Source organism: Pelecanus crispus, chromosome 3 (assembly GCF_030463565.1).
Source record: "Pelecanus crispus isolate bPelCri1 chromosome 3, bPelCri1.pri, whole genome shotgun sequence".
Classification (NCBI taxonomy): domain Eukaryota; kingdom Metazoa; phylum Chordata; class Aves; order Pelecaniformes; family Pelecanidae; genus Pelecanus; species Pelecanus crispus.
In genome coordinates this window covers 130601592-130623530 of record NC_134645.1, presented here as the reverse complement: position 1 = coordinate 130623530, position 21939 = coordinate 130601592, and the positions used below count along the sequence as shown (strand labels likewise).

Here is a 21939-nt window from a genome sequence, read left to right as displayed (position 1 = left end):
AACAGTGAAGTCTCTCTTGGTAAAACCACAGATTGGCTTTTTACTTTGCTTTTTTTTCTGAAGTCCTAATAACAGTGTGTTACAACCTCAGGCTCTATCAAGTTGATGAGGAATAAAGTCTTAGTAATGAAGAAGAGTCTGAGAGTGTGTCTAAAGTGCTTGCTTTATCGCCAGCACATATTTCATACTGACAGTCAATACTTTTAACTGATCCCAAGCCACGCGTGTTGCATTTCAAATCCCTCCCCAGCCTGCTCTGGTCTTTCCCGTGTGGTCTTTTCCAAGCTAGCGGCAGAGTTAGTTTGTCAGCTTCACGTTTCTGAGCATACGGATTTTTTTCATTCACAGCCCACGTTTTTAGGTCAGGAGGATAAAGTTTGTTCTGTGTCAACTGAATGGAAGGACCAGAGGAGCCACTGGAAGGATTAGGTGGCACAACAGCTGCAGAGGATCATGTGTGGGGCAATGGATTTAGCTTCTCAAGGACTCCGGTTGCCATTTTAGGGAGTCCAGTCTGCCATTTCGTCACTGTTTAGGGCTCATAAATGGGCAAAGCAGCTAAAACGGAGCAAGATTTAGATGCGGTCTGAGCTGATAACCTTTGTGACTGCCTTTACTGCCTGTGGGGCTGCAGTTTTCTCTGGCCAGACTGAAGCAGCACATCCACATGCCCGTTCATTTTTTCTTGGCCATATTTATAATCCCTTGTTTCTGTGTTACCTCAACACCTTGCAGGGTTTGACCGCGCTTATCCCATGGCACCCCCAAACAAAAAAACCAGCAGAGCTTGTTTTCCCACGTGTGCCTTGAAGTTAAGCTGGTTTTTAGATTCACTGGTGTTTGAGTGAGCATGTGCTTGGACGAAGGGTTAATGGGGCAGCTCTCATCTGGCCAGCTGTTTGCAGAAAACCGGTAGCAATTCTAGGATCTTTGCAACCCCTACAAGACCAGCCTGAAGTAGCAGGGACTGGCCGACTGGTGCAATGACACGGACAGTGACAGCATGAGCTTCATTTCCTGGGGACAGCTTAAAAAAGAGGGGGAAAAAAAAAGAAAAATAGACTTTAAAAGCTTTTTAAAATTATTTATTTTTGCCTTCGGTCACCTGGTTTGTACACTGGTGCATGCTAAAACGCTTCTGTTGTGTAGCCGCGGTCCCAGAGGCACAATACGAGTGTGCTGCTATTGCCAGGGCTCCCTGTGCCTGACAGCCCTGCGCGGAAGCACTGGGGATTTACATTCATCACCAGCCCTCTCTCCCAGCCTGGGCAAATGCAAGTTGGTGTACAGAGAATAGTCTTAAAATGTCCTGCCAGCAGAGCCGCAGCCTCCCCTGTCTGCCCGCAGCGACTGCACTGCCAAGATGTGAGAAAGCTGATTTAGCCTTTTCCTGACTTTTTAGCCCTTTTATCCTCCCGGCTTTCTGAGATTTACACCAGTGCTGTTTGCCAGACAACGTTATGAATTTTAAACCTGCCTTAATTTTAAGTGTCCGTACTGCTGTGCAACTCCCAGTTGCCGGTCAGGTTGGGGGGAATCCCTATTTAATCGTAGGACGTTAAGTTACCGGCAACAAATGTCCTTGTAACAACATAGGCCTAGGAATTGTGCTTTATTACTCCACCTGTTTCCACTTTCATTACAATTTTTCCTGGTTAAAATAAAATCTTCCATTTATTTTTTCTGACACACAGTTGTGCACTACACCGAAAATTATTCCTGACTTCTCTCTGGTCCTTTAAGGTGAACTTCTATTTTGCTTTGGCCTCTTTTCAGATCTCTGTTTTAGCCGAGATTTTCTTCTTTGCCTTTTTTCTGCTAATTCTCGATGAGTAGATGAGAGGAGTATTAAATAGATTTAGTGAAAAATGACCGTCACCAGTGTAGATGACTTTCCTCTAATTAAAAATTGAAGCGGAAATGAATAAGCTTCTCTCGAGGCTGTGTAAGAGTCAGCGCTAAGCCCAGCACTATATTCATCAGTGATGTGGGAAGTCCGGTATATGAAAGAATATCCCAGAAACTTAGGTGCCTCGGAGGATGCTAATAAAAGGGAAGGGAGAGTTTCTAGTGGCAGCGTATTCATCTGGCCTAGATTTAAATCTGTTGGCATAGACCAAAGACTCAGAGCTGAATTTGCCATGTCCTTGAATTTTATGCCCATGCTAGGTAGGCATCCAGGGCCATAGCAGAGTTTTCCAAGCAAAAAGGCATATCTAAGCAAGCTGATAGCGCTTGGGTGGTGCAGTACCCAACGGATCCTGACTTTTGGCATCTTTGCTTTGATGTACAGCGTAGACTTTTCCAGTTTTAACCAGAAATTCCCTCTTGCATGCAGCCAGCTAGTGGAGGTAATCGTAACCAACACGAGTACGTTCCCTTTAAACTTTCTCTTGCAATGAATCAAAATTTTCCAGCAGGAAATGAAAGCAAAACACTTCATCTAAAAATTCCTCATCAGCTCTAGTCACTAGACCAGAACAATAGTGATTACACTCAGTTATGCAGTACAAATTCACAGCGCTGCTGTGTCCCAGGATCACAACATGCCATTAAAAGGCGGGTAGAGAGAGCAGGTGTACATTAATATCTCCATTTTGTACATGAGGAGACAGGGGCTTGCAGATGTTAAGCAGCTTCTGCGAAGTTACACGGCAAGACAGTGGCAGAGGCAGAAATAGGAAACCAGATCTAGGGCCTGTGATTTTTCTGGTCTGGCCACTCAAGCATGCAACTCTAATGAAAAGCAGAGTGCCCGGAGAAAGCCACATGTCCGCGTCTAATGAATCCCATCACTTTCTCAGGTTTACTGGTATTAACCCCGGAGGTGTTAGACATGTACGAAGGCTGCTGTTTTGCAGAGAGGACAGTTACTTTTAAAAACTCGCAATGTCTTAGGTCACTAAGGGGTCGTTTTGTTTGCATTGTCTGAATATATGATTGTTCTCTTGTAGGAATGGCAAAGCATCAGCCGCGCAGCAGTGACGAGAGAGACTGACATTCGTACGAGTCTCTTCTGGCTCCTTCTCCACAATGGCTGGTGCCTCTGCATATTCATTGGATGGTAATGCAGGATGTCAAGAGCAGCGGTAGAGTTTGGCTTGATCCCATTGTGTTTTTCTTCTGCTGGTTGAGACTTTGAATCACCATGACAACGCTGTGACACTTCCAGCAACGGTTGCCCACAGACCAAGGGTGGGCTGGGGGTGGGTGAGAAGGTCAATGATTGAGTCTAACGGGATCAAAAGTTGCGCCTGCAGCAAAACGACTGTAGAAAAGCCGTCAGCACGACAAGAAAATGAAATTCCCCTTCTATTGGCTTCTTGATAAGCAGGCACAATAGCATTTTCTTTCGAGAGACTCGCTATAAAAACTCTTTTGGTTATGGCTACTGATCCAACGTGATTGGGCGCGCAGCAACTTTTGAACTCATGACTGGATATACGATGTTGCGGAATGGGGGAGTGGGGAACGGAGGCCAGCCATGGGTGTTGAGATGGTCCAGTCGGATCCGGCTCACCTGGCTTAGTTTCACCCTCTTCATTATCCTCGTCTTCTTTCCCCTCATTGCCCACTACTACCTAACCACCATCGATGACGCGGACGATGCCGGCAAGCGCATCTTTGGCCCTCGGACCGGCAACGAGCTGTGCGAGGTAAAGCATGTGCAAGACCTGTGCCGCATCCGCGAGTCGGTCAGCGAGGAGCTGCTCCAGCTGGAGGCCAAGCGGCAGGAGCTCAACAGTGAGATTGCCAAGCTCAACTTGAAGATTGAGGCCTGCAAAAAGAGCATTGAAAATGCCAAGCAGGACCTGCTGCAGCTGAAGAACGTCATCAGCCAGACCGAGCATTCCTACAAAGAGCTGATGGCTCAGAACCAGCCCAAGCTCTCCTTGCCCATCCGGCTGCTGCCAGACAAAGATGATGCAACCTTTCCCCTGCCAAAATCCAACCGGAACTGCAGGCTACACAACTGCTTTGACTACTCACGCTGCCCGCTGACATCTGGCTTTCCAGTCTATGTCTACAACAGTGACGATTACCCTTTTGGTAGTTCCTTAGACCCTTTAATTAAACAAGCCTTTGAGGCGACTGTCAGAACTAATGTTTATGTTACTGAAAATGCAAATATTGCTTGTGTGTATATAATTTTAGTGGGGGAAATGCAAGAGCCCGTAATGCCAAAACCTACTGAACTAGAGCAACAGTTGCACTCTTTGCCATATTGGAGGACTGATGGACATAACCATCTCATCATCAACTTATCAAGGAAATCGGAAACTCAGAACTTCATTTACAACATCAGCACAGGGCGGGCCATGATTGCCCAGTCCACCTTTTACGATGTGCAGTATCGACCAGGGTTTGATATTGTGGTATCACCTCTGGTCCATGCTATGTCTGAACCCAACTTCCTAGAAATCCCGCCCCAGGTGCCAGTCAAGCGTAAATATTTGTTTAGTTTCCAGGGGGAGAAGATCGAGTCTCTCAGATCTAGCTTGCAAGAGGTTCGCTCTTTCGAAGAGGAAATAGAAGGCAATGCCCCAGCTGACTACGACGATCGGATCATCACCACCTTGAAAGCTGTTCAGGACAGCAAGCTGGACTTTGTTTTGGTGGAGTTCACGTGTAAGAACCAGCCTAAGGCGAGTCTGCCCACTGAGTGGGCTCTGTGTGGAGAAAGGGATGACAGACTAGAGCTACTGAAGCAATCTACTTTTGCACTGATAATCACCCCAGGGGACACCCATTTAGTGATCTCCGCCGGGTGTACCATGAGACTGTTTGAGGCTCTGGAAGTTGGAGCCATCCCGGTGGTTCTCGGAGAGCAAGTTCAGCTACCCTATAATGATGTGATCCGGTGGAACGAGGCAGCCTTAATCATACCAAAGCCACGTATCACAGAAGTGCACTTTCTTCTGAGAAGCATTTCTGACAACGATCTGCTTGCCATGAGGAGGCAGGGCCGCTTCTTGTGGGAGACCTACTTCTCCACCTCTGACAACGTGTTCAGCACAGTCTTAGCTATCATAAGGACTCGAATTCAAATCCCAGCTGCTCCTATCCGAGAAGAAACTGCCGTGGAGATTCCCCACCGGTCTGGCAAAGCTGCTGGTACAGACCCAAATATGGCAGACAACGGTGACCTGGACTTGGGGCCTGTAGAAACAGAACCACCCTATGCATCTCCCAAATATCTCCGCAATTTCACGCTCACTGCAATGGACATCTACAGGAGTTGGAATTCTGCTCCAGGGCCTTTTCACCTCTTCCCCTACACTCCCTTTGACCCTGTTTTACCATCAGAAGCAAAATTTTTGGGGTCTGGGACTGGATTTCGACCAATTGGTGGAGGCGCAGGTGGCTCTGGGAAGGAGTTCCAGGCTGCTTTGGGTGGCAACGTCCCCCGGGAGCAGTTCACAGTAGTGATGTTGACTTACGAGCGGGAGGAAGTGTTGATGAACTCCCTAGAAAGGCTCAATGGTCTCCCGTACTTAAATAAAGTTGTGGTAGTGTGGAACTCTCCCAAACTTCCATCTGAGGATCTCTTGTGGCCAGACATTGGTGTCCCAATCATGGTAAGAAAGATGTAGCTACTTTGGTCTTGCTTCCTGGTGGGGTTTGTGCATTAAAGTTGGCTGTAGCTCTTCTGGACCTAATCTGGACTCTTTTATCGACAAGAGAAAACCAAGGAGGTTACAAGTATGATTCACCTGATCCATTTGAGGTGTTTGCATGAGAATGCCATGGCTGGTGCTCTTAGAAACGCCTGTTTCTCTCCACCGGCTTTGAAGGCAGGCCGGTGTCCAGAGGTGGACAACTGTGCTCTGTGGATGCATGAACTTAGGCGAGATGCATTGCTGTCATGAGAGAATTCGTTTGGTGGCCTTTGGGTTATGAAATAGAGGAGCTTATATACACAAGAACCTAAATTGTAAAAATACGGGATCTTCAGAGGTGCCAGGTGTTTAGCACTCGTGAAACAGTGATTGCTTGTATGGAGCCTAATACAAATCTTGAGTCTTAAAGCTAGAGATTCTTGTTCATGAAAATCTTGCTTAGGCTCTTTAAGTGTCACACTGTGAGGACAGTTGGCACCTTATAAATACCTAAGTAGTGACTGCTTCTGCACTTTACCAGATAAATCTTTTATAAAAACAAAAGAGGGACACGCTGAAGCCATGCCTACTGCAAGGGCCTCAAAAATAATTTATCACTTTATATTACAAGGGATGGCAGAGAAGGAAATACAAGCCAAGACCAGCATGACCATAAGAGCTTCCATGCTCCAAAGGTCGTAATCAAGTTTTGCTTAGGTTTAGGTTGATTACTTTTTTTTCCCCAGCCAAACTGATGAAGCAACACCTTCAAAGACCAACACTCATTTTCATGCCCAGCTACTCACTTGCATATTGGCAGTGTTGCTTGTAAGGAGTTAATTCTCCCTAAATCATTACTTATGTATGTATGTATTTATTTTAGGACTTCTCTGTCATCCCAGCGTAACTTTCTGCACTGGCCATCGTTAACAATCAAATATAAATCTTCACGTGCCCTCGTAAAGAGAGCACAGGCGTAGAGCCACTAACAAGAAGCAACACTGTGTTGTCTGAATCTGGTCATGTTTAGAGGACAAATGGAAGGATAATGCCTTACAAATTAGGGAAGGGAAAAATAAAAGAGGGAAATGGTACTTAAGTACGCAAACTGTGTGTGGTTTATGTGACAGGACGCTACTAACCTTAATAGCAATGTGAGCTTCATGCTTCATGCAAAGAGATTCATTGATTTAATATTTCGTTTTATTATTATTGTGATGAATAAATCCTTCTGCTCACATTTAAAACCCCTTATGGTCCAGGGACAATGAGGAGAGAAAATTGCTTGGATAATTGCAAAATAATCTTTCACATTAGTCCTGTTGAATGCCTGAATTCTGCAAAATCTTCACATTGTGTCTGCTGAAAAACTGTGTACTGCTTTAGAGCTGGAGAGTGGGGATTGTTCTCCTTGGAGTTGCTAATGGATGTTATTTGTGAAAGAAAAATACGTTTCTGTTGATGGACGTTAATGCCTTTTTTCACTCTGCTCTCATCTGCACATCTATTGTGTTGGAGGCCCACTGGCTTTTTTGGGGGACTTTGATACACACGAGTTACTGCACGTCGCCTTCGAGCCACACGCTGGGGTTTGTATGCCGTGGGGGATGTTCAGTACTGCTCCGCTCAAGAGGGGGAAATTGTCTCGTGCCTGTTTTGGGCTGTTGGGTGGTAACATTGTGCTCATGGCCAAGGGTTAGGGAATGGTTGGAGCACAGCGAGCTTCTGCTGGGGTCCTTTCTGAAGCAGTGTGTTGGTCTGTTAATAGGTATGCTTTCTTCCCATTTTTCTCAGTCCCAAAGAGCCTAAGTCTCTTGGCATCTCTTATAGGAGGCTTAAACCTTTGCAGCCTCCGGGCATCCGTCCCACCAAAGTGCTTGTTGCTAAGTCCATATCCAGACTAGGTGTTTAAATCACATTGCGAGTCTCTAGCATTCATCTATATGGATGGTCTAGTGCGGTAATGATATAGACACTTATCTGGGCTTCATCAAACAGCAACAGATCCTAAAACCCACTGTGGAAAAGGACAACAAGAACTTGGGGAGTAGAGGTGAGGCTCTGTTTGAGACGTGGGATGTGGTAGCCAGGGGAAGAGGCAGGTGGATACGTGGGGTTGGCAAGAAGCACAAGCCCTGATGACTGCTGATGTCGAAAGAAGCTGCAGAGCTGTGAATCCAATTTCCTTACAGGGAAAAAAGTGTCTTTTGATGGGGAATATCCAATTCTCTCAGATCTCGAAGCAGCGCTGTACCTCTGTAGCAAATACATTCCCAGTAACATTGGGGTGCAAGGAATTGCCCTGCGTTCAAGTCCCAAAGCACAGAGCTATGCAGAGGAAACTTGGGGGAAAGAGAAGCGGACGGGGGTGGATTTGGGTGCCCCCCCTTGAGATTGAAGTGGGTCCAGGCACCATCTGACTGCGAGGAGCAGCGCAACAGCAGCACATGTGCGTCGGCATGATCCATGATCAAAGCACCCAAAGCCAGAAGTTTGTTGAGGTAAATCGCAGCCTAATGAGACAAAGCAACATGCGTAGCGTGTTCTGGGCTGAAAAAGCCTTTGGAAGCATAATGTAGATCTAAGTCCCACCAGCAGCGCCTTGGTGGGACTTAGGACTACGCTTTAGCTGTGCGGCTTTGTGCTAGCAGAATACCCAAAGGAGAATTGGGCTTCCTCCTTTAGCCTTACTGCATGGGTAGTTAGTTCCTCGATCAGTTCCTTGAAACTTTGTTTGCAAACTGCGCTTCTTGGTTGTGATTTGGTCTTCCAAAGCAGATTATGTCGTTTCATTTCCCTGGTGGGCTGTGAGTTAATCAAGAGCAAAGCTTGAAGCTGTGTTGGATCTTTGAATCTTTCATGGGTAATGAGATAAACAGGGCTTACAGAATATATTTGATTTTTTAAAACTTTTACTTAGATATGGATTTCTTGTGGCAGCATAATTTACTAAAAAATCAGTAAGATTCCATGGCTGCACAGGAGTCTCTGATGAAATATTCTGGCCCTGTACCAAGCCTGAAGTGACTAGGTGCAAATACAATTTAATGTAAAGTTGTGTGTGTAGTCATTCAAGGTTGCCCCTGGAACAGATGTAGGTATATTACTCTCTAATTTAAAGAGCCTTTGTGCTGGAGTTGAGCCGTAAAAATTGTTCCCATCTCATGTTAAATAGTATTGCAGCAAAAACCAAAGGTTGTAAGTGAGAAGTCTTGTTTGTGTGACCCTACAAACACTTGCAGAAAACAAGTTTTTATCTCTAGCACTGCATTAGGAGAACTTCCTCAGACAGAAAAACCTGGAGAGCGTGACCCTACCAGCGCCAACAGCGACATTGCAACCACTGCTTATCTTCTGAGCGCCTCACTGCAGCATTTACACGGTGTTGATGCATCCTTCAAGATTCGTCCTTCAAGACGGCTGCGAAATCTGGCAAAGTCACAATATACTCAAGGAATTAAAAACTGTCCGGACCACCGATCCCTGCCAGCAGTTGAGCTCCACTCCCTTGTAGCAAGGGTGAGAGCCCTCCTGTACGCAGCATTGCTGCGGTTGCTGAAGTCCCCGGCGTGGTGCTGCTCCTCGCACCTCACCAGCGAGCGCTGCTGCTATCTCCATGCTTACGGGGAAGAAAAGGGGAAAGGAATTTGGATTAAATCTCTGCTCTGAACAGGTGGAAAGACTGCACTAGGGTTTGAATGAGGTGGCGATACTTGGCTGCTGCTCCCGCACCGCCCCTGTACTCACATTAATCTTGGAAAGATTTTCGGTGGCGGAATAAAGGAGGAGTCATTAAGGAGATGATCTGGCTTGATCTTGGGATAGAGACTTCCAGCTTCCCCTTTCAGCATCTCCGTGCTCAGGATTTCTAAATAGCGTACAGGTGATGACAGGAGAAACCTCACTCTTTGTTTTGCAATTCCTTGACAGCATTTTCATCTGCATGAATAAAAGTGAAGGGAAACAAATGAAACTAAACACTCAGGCAACCACACATCCAGCCCACGCAAATGGTAATAAGATGCACCCAAGAAGATTGAGATCCTGCTGTGCTTTGCGGTGTGCTTGGCACCGATGGGCTGCCACTTTCTGGTTGCTGTAGGGCACTTGCTTGCAATCTGTCGGCAAACTTGCAGCATAGATGCAAGTCCAGATGCTTAATAAACCCTGTACGTGGTTTTAGCAGCTCTTCAAATCCTCCAGAGCAGGTTCACCATCCATCTTCCATGCGGCTCTGAGCAGGACGTGGATTGGGGCAGGGGGACAGGATTCATTTTTCCCTGTTTCTGCTCTGGTTTTAATCCTAAGAACCTAAAAGAATGAGTTGAGCTTGAACAGCCAGAGTTACCTGAAGAGTTTGCTTTACTATATTAAATATGTATTTCCGAAGGCTGCCAGTGCTGCATATGCCCTCGGTTTGTTGGGGAAAGCACAAAGCCCCGAGCAGCGAGTTGATTAAGCTCTGGAGCAGCTTGCAATCAAAACAGCCGCAGATCCTCTAATGCAGCAATTAAATTATCCATTTCCCTTTCAGAAACTTCCTTAAAGCCCCCCAGGAGCTGCAGTCCGAGCCAGCAAAGCAAACTACACTCAGCAGCCTCTCCTTACCTCCTCTCCTACCCGCATTTCTCAGCCTGTGTGTCGTGCCCGGGAGATGGGAGGAGACCAGGAAAGGGAAGGCTGAGCTCAGGGAGACCCTAGATTTTGGTTATAATCTTGAGTAAAAAAAAATTCTTGACCTGTTGTGTGCATCCTCTGCCATCTGACTCCAGCATCTTCAGGTCAGTCTGTCTCTTAAACTGGACAAAGACACATTTTTAACACTTTTTCCCCCTGTCTTTAGAAGCGTAAGGAGAAAGCATCTTGTTTTAAGTAAAGGTTTTGCCAGCCAGAGAGAGGAACCGCTGCTTTCAGACTGCGAGGGCTTAGTACTGCGTTGCCAGCACAGCGATCTCTGCTTGCCAAAGGCCGCAGAGGTCCACGCAACATGAGAAAAAGGTTTTGTGGAGAACAGACAGCTTCATGGGGACAACTGCTTCACTTCTTCACAGGGGTGTTTGAACCTGGAACAGTGATTTCCAAACAACGTTGCTTTTGTTTCTCAAGGCTTGTCTTTTTTTTTTTTTTTTTTCTCCTGTCCTGAGCAGCTCGGGCTGGTTGCTGACATGAGCGGTCTCAAATCCATCACTTCGGATGCGTGGGCTGGGGGGGCAGTGGCACCATCTGAATGTTTGCTGGCTGCTCAGCAACCCCCCTGCCGACTTCTCAAACAATCTAGTTTCATCTGAGATTTCAGCTGGTTGGGCTGCATATGTTGGAGGCAGAGGAAGAGTGAGATTTATCCTCGTTAGCTGATAATTGAGATTTTGTCCCAACCTCAACTTGGGATGTGTTGCTGGGGGAGGTGGGTTGGATCAGGACTGTCCAGCTGTGTTGTGGATTTACTTTGGTTTGAGCCGGTGTAACATCTCTCCTGCTTTCCCAGTAACAACTGGCTGTCGGGTTATTTTGGAAGCCCAAGGGCTTTGCATAGCTGCCCATGTCATGCGTGGAGCGTTGCCCAGCTGAGCTGCAAAAGGGCTTCCCACATTTGGGGCTAAACCTTATTCAGCCCAAAACAATATTTTCACAACCTGTGCTCATGTTCTAAGAAATTACAGCCTGAACTTCCAACTCCTCTTTCTTTTCGGTGTGTGTGCAGGTCCTTCAGTGACAGAGCTGTGGCTGGAAAAGCCCTGCAGCAGTTTGCTTTCTCCTCTTCCTCCGGGGTTAGGTGGTGTGTGCTTGTAGGCATTTCTGAGCAATTTAGCTGGGTTCACTGCCAATGCCAGCTCCTGTGGCTTTCGGCAGTGACTAATCTTTTCCTTCAGCTTTGTTATAGAATAAGTAGCTGGCTTTGATCTCTGCAGCCAGTTCCAGTGGCGTAACGTCCTTTTCTGCTGGCTTGGTGGCTGGCTGAGAAAGCTCATTCAATTTAGCTGCTTGTTTAAAAAGGAGTGATCTTTGGAAAATTTCTAATCCGGAAGCATTGCTGCATCTGCAGACCTGTTTGGCGGGCCGGGGTGTCCCTTGAAATGCCACTTGTTAATCGGGAGCAGACGGGGGGGAAATGCCGTCATGACTTTCCCTTCTGTTTGGGCAGCGTCTGTACAACCATACTGTGCTGAGCTCGCTGCTGCAGGATGGATGCCTTAGGTTTGCACGTCCTTTCTACCAGAAATATTTGAATGTGCTTTGGGATCTCCATTTCAAGGAGCACGATGGGGTCCTTAGGTGATGCTTCTGGCTAAGAGGAGGAGGAACAGAACCTGGTCAGACTGTAGCGTCAGTGTGTAGCATGCCATGGTGGCCGCATGAGCTTCTCTGCTTGTCCTTCAACATCATGTTTGGTTTTCTGGTAAGAGCAGAGTCAACCTTGCAAACTAACAGCTTGCACCAGTAACTTGAGCTAAACTGGAGTGGTGTGTGTGATCCAGGATGAGGTCCTCAAGCCATAGAATCGTTTAGGTTGGAAAAGACCTTTAAAATCATCCATCCAGTCCAACCATTAATCTACCATTACCATGAGTTAACCAAGAGAATAAAACTCTCCATACCGATCACACCACCGTTTCAATTGATCCTTTTGCTTCCTGGGAGCTTCGCATGAATACCAGCTCAGGTCCTGACTCAACCAGGTACTTCAGCGCATACCGAACCCTTCCTCGGTGATGTGACTTGTGCTTTGGTGGCCAGCTCACCTGAAGCTCCTCGGTGAGTCAGAGCTTTACGCTGGGCACTTACTGCTTTTCCCTACCTTACCCTAGCTTGCAACTCTTGCATGCAAAATCAGAAGGAACCCAGCTTAACTTTCAGGTCCTGGTTTGCGTATGGGAGTGGGGAACTATAGGTTTGCTCCCAGAAGGAACAATTCAGGCTGTGCTTTCTATGACAAAGAAAATCAGCTGAGAAAATCACCTTGTTTCTTAGCACTGAGTCGCTTTACACAAGAGATCTGCACCATCCGTGGGTTAAATGGGCCCCATCCAGTGCACCGGCTTTACCGGCAGTGCATCACAGATTTACGAGTTAGATTTCTCGATGAGAACAATTTTATAAGGCAGGGCGATGTTGCACAAAAATGTCTGTGTGCTGCTGCCGGGTACGTAGCACCACCTGCTGCCTGCAGAGCATGGTGCTGCTGAAGAGGCGGATTAGTTCTCAAATCTCTGGGAGTTTTTGCTCTCTGGATATGTATTTTTACCATTGTATAGCAGAAGAGGAAGGAGCAAATTTGCTGCTTAGTTTACCTGCGATGCTAAAATCCAGATGCTTGTCACTGCAGGGCCTAAGCAAAGGTGCAGCGATGCATGAATGTACGCTGATAATGTAACGAGTAGCGCCGACTTCTTAGAATATTAACTCAGGCACCCTTGCAATACTCCTCTGCTGTTGCCTAAAATGAGTGCTTAATTCTCTCGCGTGGCATATGCTGGTTTGTAATAGCTTTTCCACGGACAAAATGCTACCCTAGCCTCAGCTCTCTGAATTCCCTTCGCTTAGGATGTAGCTAATGGGGTCGGTGACCAGAAGGAAGGTGTCACTTTGGGGCATTGGAAGGGAAAAACACGTGAGGGAAGCGTCCATGTACACTACAGTGTACATAATCGGGTGGTTTTTTCTCATACAGAAAAGCCTGAAAATGTCACGGGTGCCAATCGCCCTGTATTGAAGCTTTTAACCATCAACGCGCAAGCTGTCTGTGCATCTTTAAAACACTCTCCGCTCCGGAGCAGACTCTGTCACAGCAGCTAGGGGACAAAAGCGGCACGATAGGACTTGGCACCAGAGTCAGTGCAGCAGCAAAACACCACATTGTTTTTTCCAGGGCTGGATTCCTGCTGCTTTTAGGATTTGCATGGTGGTCTGCATGTGCCTGTTTAAATAACAACAGAATATTTAATGTCCCCAAATTTTTTCCATACAGTGGAACAAGCATGGGGGGGAACACTCTTCCCCCTTTGAGACAGGTGTACCCCGTCTGTGGCCAGCAGTACCACCTTGTGATGTTGTACCGCAAGAAATGGATGGCCCGCAAGGCACAGAGAGAAGGGGCAAGCTGTAGTCACCGAGGCTGTGAATTTGGCTTTGGCTCGTGGGTATTAAATAGATGTGACAAAAGAAAATCTGTGTTGTTAAAGTTTGCTGGAACAGCAGGGACCTTGCGGGGCATTGGGACATCAAGGAGATGACTGTGAAGGACATGAGAAGGTTATAAAGAGGAAGGTAACTCTTGGATACAAGGTTAGAGGAAGAGATGAGGAGCAAGAGAGAGGTTTTAATCACTCTGCTTGTTCTTACGTGTCCAGTGTAGCTCACAGATGCCTCCCCAAGCTCTGTGGGATCGATCAGCAAAGATATTGCAGCTCTCAAATGAGAAGATGGTGACTTACTCCCAAGTTTGCCAGTGGGCTGGTGATGGTGCAGCACAGCAGCCACAATATTATTCACCTTCCGGACAGTCTCTTACCCCTTTTCCCCACGGTGCCTGCCTGTATCTGGCAAGGAAGCAGATGCTGCTCTCCCTTATCTAACTGATGGATGCTTTTTCTTCAATTTTCTTGAAATCAAACTCTGCGGTTAGCGATAAGGCATGACGGATCTCCCTGCCGTGCTGTGCATACGGAGCGCTCCCCTCTCCGAAAAGCAGCGCCTGGCTCCTTCCTGTGCTTCTGGAGGAGGAGGTTCATCTCATGTGAAAAGCGATCGATAAGCAGAAGGGTGATGGAGTAGCTGGATTGAGAAACAAGGGCTGCAGTTTGTTTTCCTGTTGTCTTGACTGCTTGTATCCCTGGATTTGGTCCTGTTTCATGACAAGTACCCAGAAAGGATGGAGCCGTTTTTTGTCTTCGTGGTGACAGTGAGGGGATGCCATTTTAGAGAGCATAAGAGATTTCTAGAGAAAAAGCAGTAGTTTTAAGTCATTTCCATCCATTTAAAGCCTTGAGTTAATGAATGAAAATCTGTGTTACCCTGTGAGGAAAGGTGAGGAATATTTCCCTTCTCCTGAAACTGGCACAAAGACCATAAGCAATGAGTTAAGGGCATCTTGCTAATAAGCCAGAGGGAAACGGAGGCACAGAGAACAGAAAGCCATGGTCACTAAAGTGTGCAGTTGTGCGTCTCCTTTTAAGCTCACAGAAATGCTGTAGAAAGCTGTTTTCACCTATTGCCAGATTTGCTAGCAGCAGAAAGATGGGAAATCTGGTGAAGCTGTTCTTAGGCTTCACAGATAACACTTTCAGATCAAAATAGTTTAGCAAAGTCTTCAGGCTTCTGAACGCTTATCTGATTTGAACTCTGAATTTTTTGAGGTTTGTGTAGGAAAGGGAAATGGGTTTTGTTCTCAACATTGAACGTTTAAGACCTTCTGGGTAGGGAGGTTCAGTTTTTGCAACTTCAATGTGAAGGGACTAATCGTCACTTTGATCTCCCGAGCTGCCCAGAGCCCCGGCTGGTGGAAAGCTGCCTTATCTCTACAGTAAAGAACAGCCCCATCTTTTTCTGTGGAGGAAGGGAGCTAATAAGGAATGAGAAAAGCACTTTTCTATGGAATATAACGGCTGTAAGCAGATAATTCTTTCCAATAAGGGTCATTTTCCTCTTGCTCTGAATGCAGGTGACAAAGCAAACTGTTTTCAAAACACTGGTAATAATTAGGTTGATTTTATCAGAAATTTATAAAAGGAATAATTTTTAATTATGCCTCATTTATGTGAACTATGTAATTTCTAGCACATGCTGGTCCTTAATTCCCAACCCATACTGTGGTTTATGTGGAGGTGATTATGGTAGTGTGTGTTCATCCCAACCACGTGTTTGCCAGTAATGTATCACCTACCTCTTGGTGGAAGCGTTTGTTCCCCCTTGATTTTATTTTACTTTTTAATTGACTAGTGGGAGGAGTTTAAATAGATCACTAAGTGGTAAAAGCCTCAGGGCAAGCCAAGCTTTGAAGAACATGACGTTGCCCACCACAAAGCCCATGGCTTGGAGAGCACAGGAATGGTGCTCCTCTTGCTGCTGCCTTCTGCTCCTCTGGATGGAAGCGGACGGTGGGCTGGTGTGGGACATGGACCAGGTGGAGTAGGATCCAGCCATGGGATCCAGCAATTAGGATCCAGCAGTTGAAGCCTACGAGCAAAGGGAGAATCTTCAGAAACCCATCTGGGGCTTCTAGCCTGGATTGTCATCTACTGGCTCTGCCGTGCCGAGTGAGAAGGCATTTATTGCTTGCTGAGGCGAGATTGCGTGTTTGGTGAAACTGCCTTTCCCCTTTATTTGGCCACGTTCAGGGTAATATACCGACCCTATTCTCTGATATTTGAGCTGATGGAAATTGCTTTTCTCCATGAGCTGTACTCATCCCAGAGAAAAATGAGAGATAAAACGCTGATTAGGGAATCGTGGTATCAAGTTGCTAGTTCTTTTCTTCTAACATTACGTAAAAGAGCTCTCATCTCTAGATAATGGATGTGAGGACAGACGTGCTGGCAGAAAGCTGTCTTCATTTCATCCAGACCCAGCAGAACTTTCCCAGTGAGATCTCGGACTTCTCATCTCAGAGGTCCCCAGAAAGCTTCCAGTCTGGAATAAACCTGGAAGCCAAAAGTGGGTTTGCGTGCCTGAGTGCTCTTTATGGTTGCTGCTCCCAGCCACATAAGCATTCATAAATCCTCTATCCTCTTCCCATCAAAAAATAACCTACCTGCAAACTTGATGGCTTCTTGGCTCTGCTTATATACCAAGTTTATATACCAACGTTTTTAGTAGCTGTTCAGTAAGTTAATAGTCTGACCCCGGTTCCTTCCTCCCTCAGTTGAGATATAATGTTCATTTTGATGCCTTCAGCTCGCAGATAGGAATGCCTGCGCTAAAGCTCTTCTGGGATGGGACGCAGCAGCTTTTAAATGCTGAACAACATCACCGATCATCATTAAACGTAATGTATTCCAAACAGTGAGATGTACCAATTTTAACAAATTTTAAAATAATCGCACCTGCTCTGCCAGGCGTTTTGTTTTACTGCTGTAGTGGAAATCCTGTTTGACAGATACTGAGTAGAAAGAGAAAGAACCTGCTGAAGAAGTAATTGCACAACAATACTGAGGATTTGCACTGACGAAAGTCTCTGTTAATTAAAGCAGCTGGGCTATCAGCCAAAGAGCAAAGTGTGGAAAGATAAGCTCTGCCTCACTTAGTGAACAGAAAGAAGGTATTTCCAATAATCCCCTGGGACCACATCCCTTGGGTTTCCAGCACTTTCTTCTTCCACTGGAGATGCTCTGACTATTGTGCGTTTCTGTATCTCTAAGATGGATGTTGCTGTGTTTCCTTGCCTTTGATGCTGATGACCTGGTATTGCATGGCAGCTGATGGCTTGGCAAGAAGAGGGGACCTCAAGGGTGCTCCTAAATCGCCTTGCTGACTTTTACATGCTCTCTGTCTTGCAGATGAGATGTGACAGCCCCTCTCAGATCCATCCCTGAGCTCTTAGTCCATTTGCTGCCAGACTTCTCAGCGTGGACCAGGGGACTAGCGACGTGTCTTTTCCAATGAAATTAGAAGTGCATGAATTAGTTAGCAGAGTCTTCTCAGGAGTCAAGGGCTGAGAGAGATCTGGGCTTCAGTACTTCAGAAGTTTTTAGGGTTTGTTTGGTTTTTTTAAATAAGGTCAGGGAGTTGCAGTTTGTGCATTTTTCTTAGGCTCTCGTATGGCTGTTCCAGGCTCTCGTATGGCTCTTCCAAGGAGGACAACATACTGAGCTTGTACCTGGCCTGACACATCTCCCAACACATCTGTGGTGAGCACTCCACCTGCATCGCGCAGCTGGGAAAGCGAGGCAGGGTCACTGAGTATTTTTGCCAAAATAAGCTCAGGCTTTTCCAGTCGGTTCCTCTGTGAGCTGGTCGGGTTTTTCTTCTTCATCTGTACAGGCTGTATTACATGCCATTTCTGCGGTTAGTTCAAGTACAGGAGCAGGACTCTGGCTGTGGGCTCCTTCCTGGCCTGTTCTCACTCTGCTGCTCTGAATTTCACTAGCTGCTCTGAAAACAAATTAGCCCAAGCAGCGTGCAGCAGTCCTGGCTGCGGGTATCGCTCCGACCTTGCGTATCTCTGCCCTGCATGGTGCAGTGCCGGATTCCCTGCCTTACCCAAAAGAGATCCAAGAGATGAAGGTAGTTCAGAGCAGTGATCCCTCCAGCCTGATGCGCTCTCAGGCTCTGCCTGCGTCCGGGGATGGGCCAGGATGCTGCAAGGATCCTCTGCTGGCAGAACCAAACTGAATCCCAGGAGTCAGAATTGGCTTAAATCTGAAGCAGAAAGGTGGTATCTGTTCCCAGGCTCCCGGGCAGTATGCACATCTATTCCTGAGCTGTTGGTATTCACCAGTCTAGCTCTGGAAAGTTTTTGCTACCCACAAGCAGTCTGAATCCTCCATCCCTGAGCTCCAGGCACCAGTACTCCACCTTGTGAAAAGAGCTAAAAGATGTTCCTGCCCTCCTTCTGTCTCTTCGTGTGTTCTCTTTTTCAACAGCGAGGGCTGGTTAGAAATGGCATCTCTATGTTTTACCTAATATTAACAAAATGCCTTTGGTACACAAAATGCAAGGCAGGTGTCCCCATTTCATCAGGTCTCGGCTCTCCCTGAGCACGCTGCTGGATCTTGTCCGGGGAGAGCTCAGGTGTCTGGGTTGGATGGAGACATGGAGCTGGACAAGGGATGCTGTGGAGATGAGGAGGTCTTAGTGGGAAAAAGCTTCCCCTTGAACTGAATTTTATAGTGCAAATAAAATTTATGGGGGCGGGAAATGGGGAGGCTGACATAAGACTGCTATTTTTTCCCTGTATTAAATGATACAGAGCTGTGCTTCTCCAGCCCTGAGCTCCTGGATCTCAGCCTTCTGTATCCGGCCCTGTTGTTTCACCACTTAATTGATGCTGCGCTATCAGGCACTGGGTGAAATTTGTCAATTTTCACGACTTAGAATCTGAAAGGGCAATATTCCTATTGTATAGGACTGACCTTTGAAAATCCTCTAACAGTTTATTTCCATCCAAAGATCTTTAAGTTGTTAGGAAACATTTGTCAACCTAGCAGCTGCCCTGCGAGATTAGGAAATGATAGCACCGGTTCGTTAAAATGCAGCCACATCGGCTTGGAGCGCGCAAGTAGTTTCAACAGGGCATTATATCATTACCCTGAGCTGTAGAAGAGCAAGCTGGTTTATCCAACAACCTTCTTGCTGTTAAAATCACCACTATAGCAGCTTGAGCGGGGTATTTGGAGAGGAAGAAGAGGCACAGAGGGGTGAAGTTCAGAGTTGAGATGGACTGCCAGAAGCAAGAGCTTGAAGATGGAAAGGGTAAAATGAAAGCTGAGAAAACAGGGAGTTTTTCTGAGAATGTATTTCTGTCGTTAGGATGAGTGTTTCGGTGCTGTCACTAGAGAAGTCTCGGTGGCAGGATCGTTGTCCTCCCTGCAGAAAGCTGGCCGCGATGCCCCACATGGCCTCTTGCAGAGGGTCCCTACAGGAGCCGTGGACAGCAGGGCAAGCGCAAAACCTCGCAGCGGAATCAGCAGCCGGTAAGGGCCGTACTGCAGCAGAAACCTTGCAGACGGGCAATACAGCATACAGATGTTTCTAGTTTATTTGCCTTACTTTGTAAGACAAATAATTGTATGCATAAGCCCCTGCTTGCGTTGAATCCGTGCGTGCTCTTGCCACAGACGTTCCTGCTGCCGTCCATCGTCTCCCCAGCGTATTCCGGCTCTGAGCTCTGGGACTGCTTTTAAGCTGGGCAGAATAATTTAATCTGAATTTTCAGGCCTTGAATACTAAGACAGGATTTAGCAGGTGAAAGCAGGTTTGCAACATTCGTCTAGCTGCAGCTTGAAAGAGCATGGATAAAGGACCACCAATTCATTCATCTGTCAGAACATCACGCCTTCGGATATTGCTAATTTAATTGCAAAAAGCCCCCCACCAAACCCAAAACTGGGGTTATCAGTATCAAAACCCTGAGCGTGAGCTCTTCCCTCTTGAAGTGGCTTTCTCTGGTTTCAGAGCAAACAGCAACTTGTAAATCTGGCTCGTGATCCCAGACATGCTAATGGCAGTCGAGGCGTGAACTTTTCTGTCCCCTTGCGCTCGGCAGTTTTTCCTTGCGCGCTTTTCGTGTAAAGCACAGAGCGGAGTTTCAGAAAGTTGAGAATGAGATGAAGCAATGGGAGACAAGGTATTTGAAAGCCTCAACTGCAAGTGACAGCATGTTATCCCAGGGACATTCTTTGGAGCCAAATAACTACAAATAATTGTAAAATAAATCTAATTGGACAACCAACTCAACGTGCATCTTTAATTGCACAGCCACTAACAGCAACACACAGAATAAAAATAAGTGAGTATCTAGATCCCTTTAATGTTAAAATAAGCATTCTTCTCCTTTAGTTTCTCTAGAAAGATGTGACAGCTGCACCCATATGAAAATGAATAAATAATCAGTTTTATTTGTATCGCAAGCTGTTTTCCCATCTCAGAGATGAGCAACCCACTGATAGCAGTCGAGTAGTTTAAAGAGGGCCCAAGTGTTTATACATATTACGTGCATGGACACAGTATCAGTTTAAAAAAAGGATTTCCACTAGTATCTTCCTGTGTGGTTTTGTTTCTCGGTGGGGGATAATTTATGCTTGGGTTTATGTTGCATTATTTAATTACGCGTATTTTAAAAATGCATCTGTTTTGCCAATTTATATGCGGTATACACTGCCTTTGGATAACTTTGCAGCTAAATACCCTTCCAGTGAAACTCTTTCCATACCTCTGGAGATGAGTCTTAAACTAGTCTATAAATCCTTTTCATTCAAATTTTGAAAATGCCTTAAATTGGAGGTAGCAAAGCACAGAAGTCTGGAGTCGAGCTACGCTGGTTCAGGGCGTAAAGGAGCGGGGCTGTAGCTGTCTCAAGGTGAAGAGGAAGCGCCGGGGAAGGAGCAGCAGAATAATTAATACATGAGAAAGGCAATAATGGTAACTTTCCAATCCATCTTTACAAGCAAAGAGTAAAGGGAAAACAAGAAGGTAAAGAATTGCCTGGGGAAGCCGCTGTTAAAACCAGGGACGTCTCATCGGGCAATAGATGACTGAAGAAACACCCCGCTAAGAGCATTTCTGAAGAGCTGTTTTCGGGTGGACCTTCAAATAAATGACCGATATTTTTGGTGCAAGTGCCATCAAATCAAGCAAGAGAGCAGGTGCCAGAGAATACTTACGGGGTACGCGAGAACCGATGTGGAAGAGGTCTGGGAACGAGCGCTGGAGGAGAAGTGCCGTCCTCTTTCTCCTGCCTGCTCTCCCCCTCGCCCGGCCACAGCAGATGCCGGTGCGGCACCATCCGGAGCCCAGCGCTGCGTGGCCCGGGCCTCATCCAGACTAGCCGGAGCAGAGCTGGGAGCCAGCCGGGCACGGCGAGGGTGTTTCATGGGGAGAGACCAATCACGAGAGGAGCGCATCCCCTTACGGCTGCGCCTTGCACGCAGGGGGATCCGAGCAGCCTGGATCTCTCTCCAGGATGGCTTTGGCCGGGGTAACGGGGCTCGTTTAGGAGCTGTGGTCACATCCGTGCCCATTTATCAATATCTTCTGGAGTTGAGTGCATTAACCCTAGGATAACAGCAGATCGTTGTCTTAACAAACGCCTTAAAGAGCTGCTTTCTGCCTCTGTGATTTTGCCTTTGCATCCCAAGTTTTTTAAACATTAATTACTATAAACACTCACAATTAAAAGTACATCCATTTCTTTACAAAATGCCGATCTGCCAGTGCTGGCAGCTTTTCTGGAAGGAGCTTTAACACTGTGTTTACGTGTGTGTCAAAGTGCAGTGCTGCAGTTTCCCCTGGATTTGCAGCTCATCAGGAACTGTCAGAAATGCCCTGTAGTCCCGTGTCGTGCTGGATTCATTTGCTCGAGTTTTCAGGTCTGGTCTGGGAATGAGAACGTGATATTGGGGAGGAAAGGCATCATCCCGGGGGCTTGGTTATGGTGGAAAGGCCATGCTAGCATCCCATCTGCTGCCTGCCCGCACAGCCCCGGCAGCTTGGCGGCGTGCCGGGAGGAGCATCGTGTTGTATTGGGTGAGGCCGGATTTTTTTATTTCTCATGAAATGAAGAATTGCTGGCTGAGCTCAAGGCTTGGATCTGTGCTTTTCAGTGTGGTTTTGGCTTTGGAAAGCAGGATGCTGGCCAGTAGGAATTGGATGAATTTCTGTCCTCTGCAAACGGGGAGGGTTTTCT

The 21939-nt window shown here is 46.7% G+C and overlaps 1 protein-coding gene across 1 annotated transcript in view; it reads left to right on the top strand.

Moving 5' to 3' along the window:
* Nucleotides 1-3431: 3431 nt before the first annotated feature.
* The window catches only part of EXTL3 (exostosin like glycosyltransferase 3), a 33626-nt gene continuing 15118 nt past the window's right edge, over nt 3432-21939 (top strand). Inside the window, exon 1 of the mRNA XM_009480812.2 lies at nt 3432-5579. Within this exon, the coding sequence (XP_009479087.1) occupies nt 3432-5579 (2148 nt within the window). The remainder of the gene's footprint in view (nt 5580-21939) is intronic.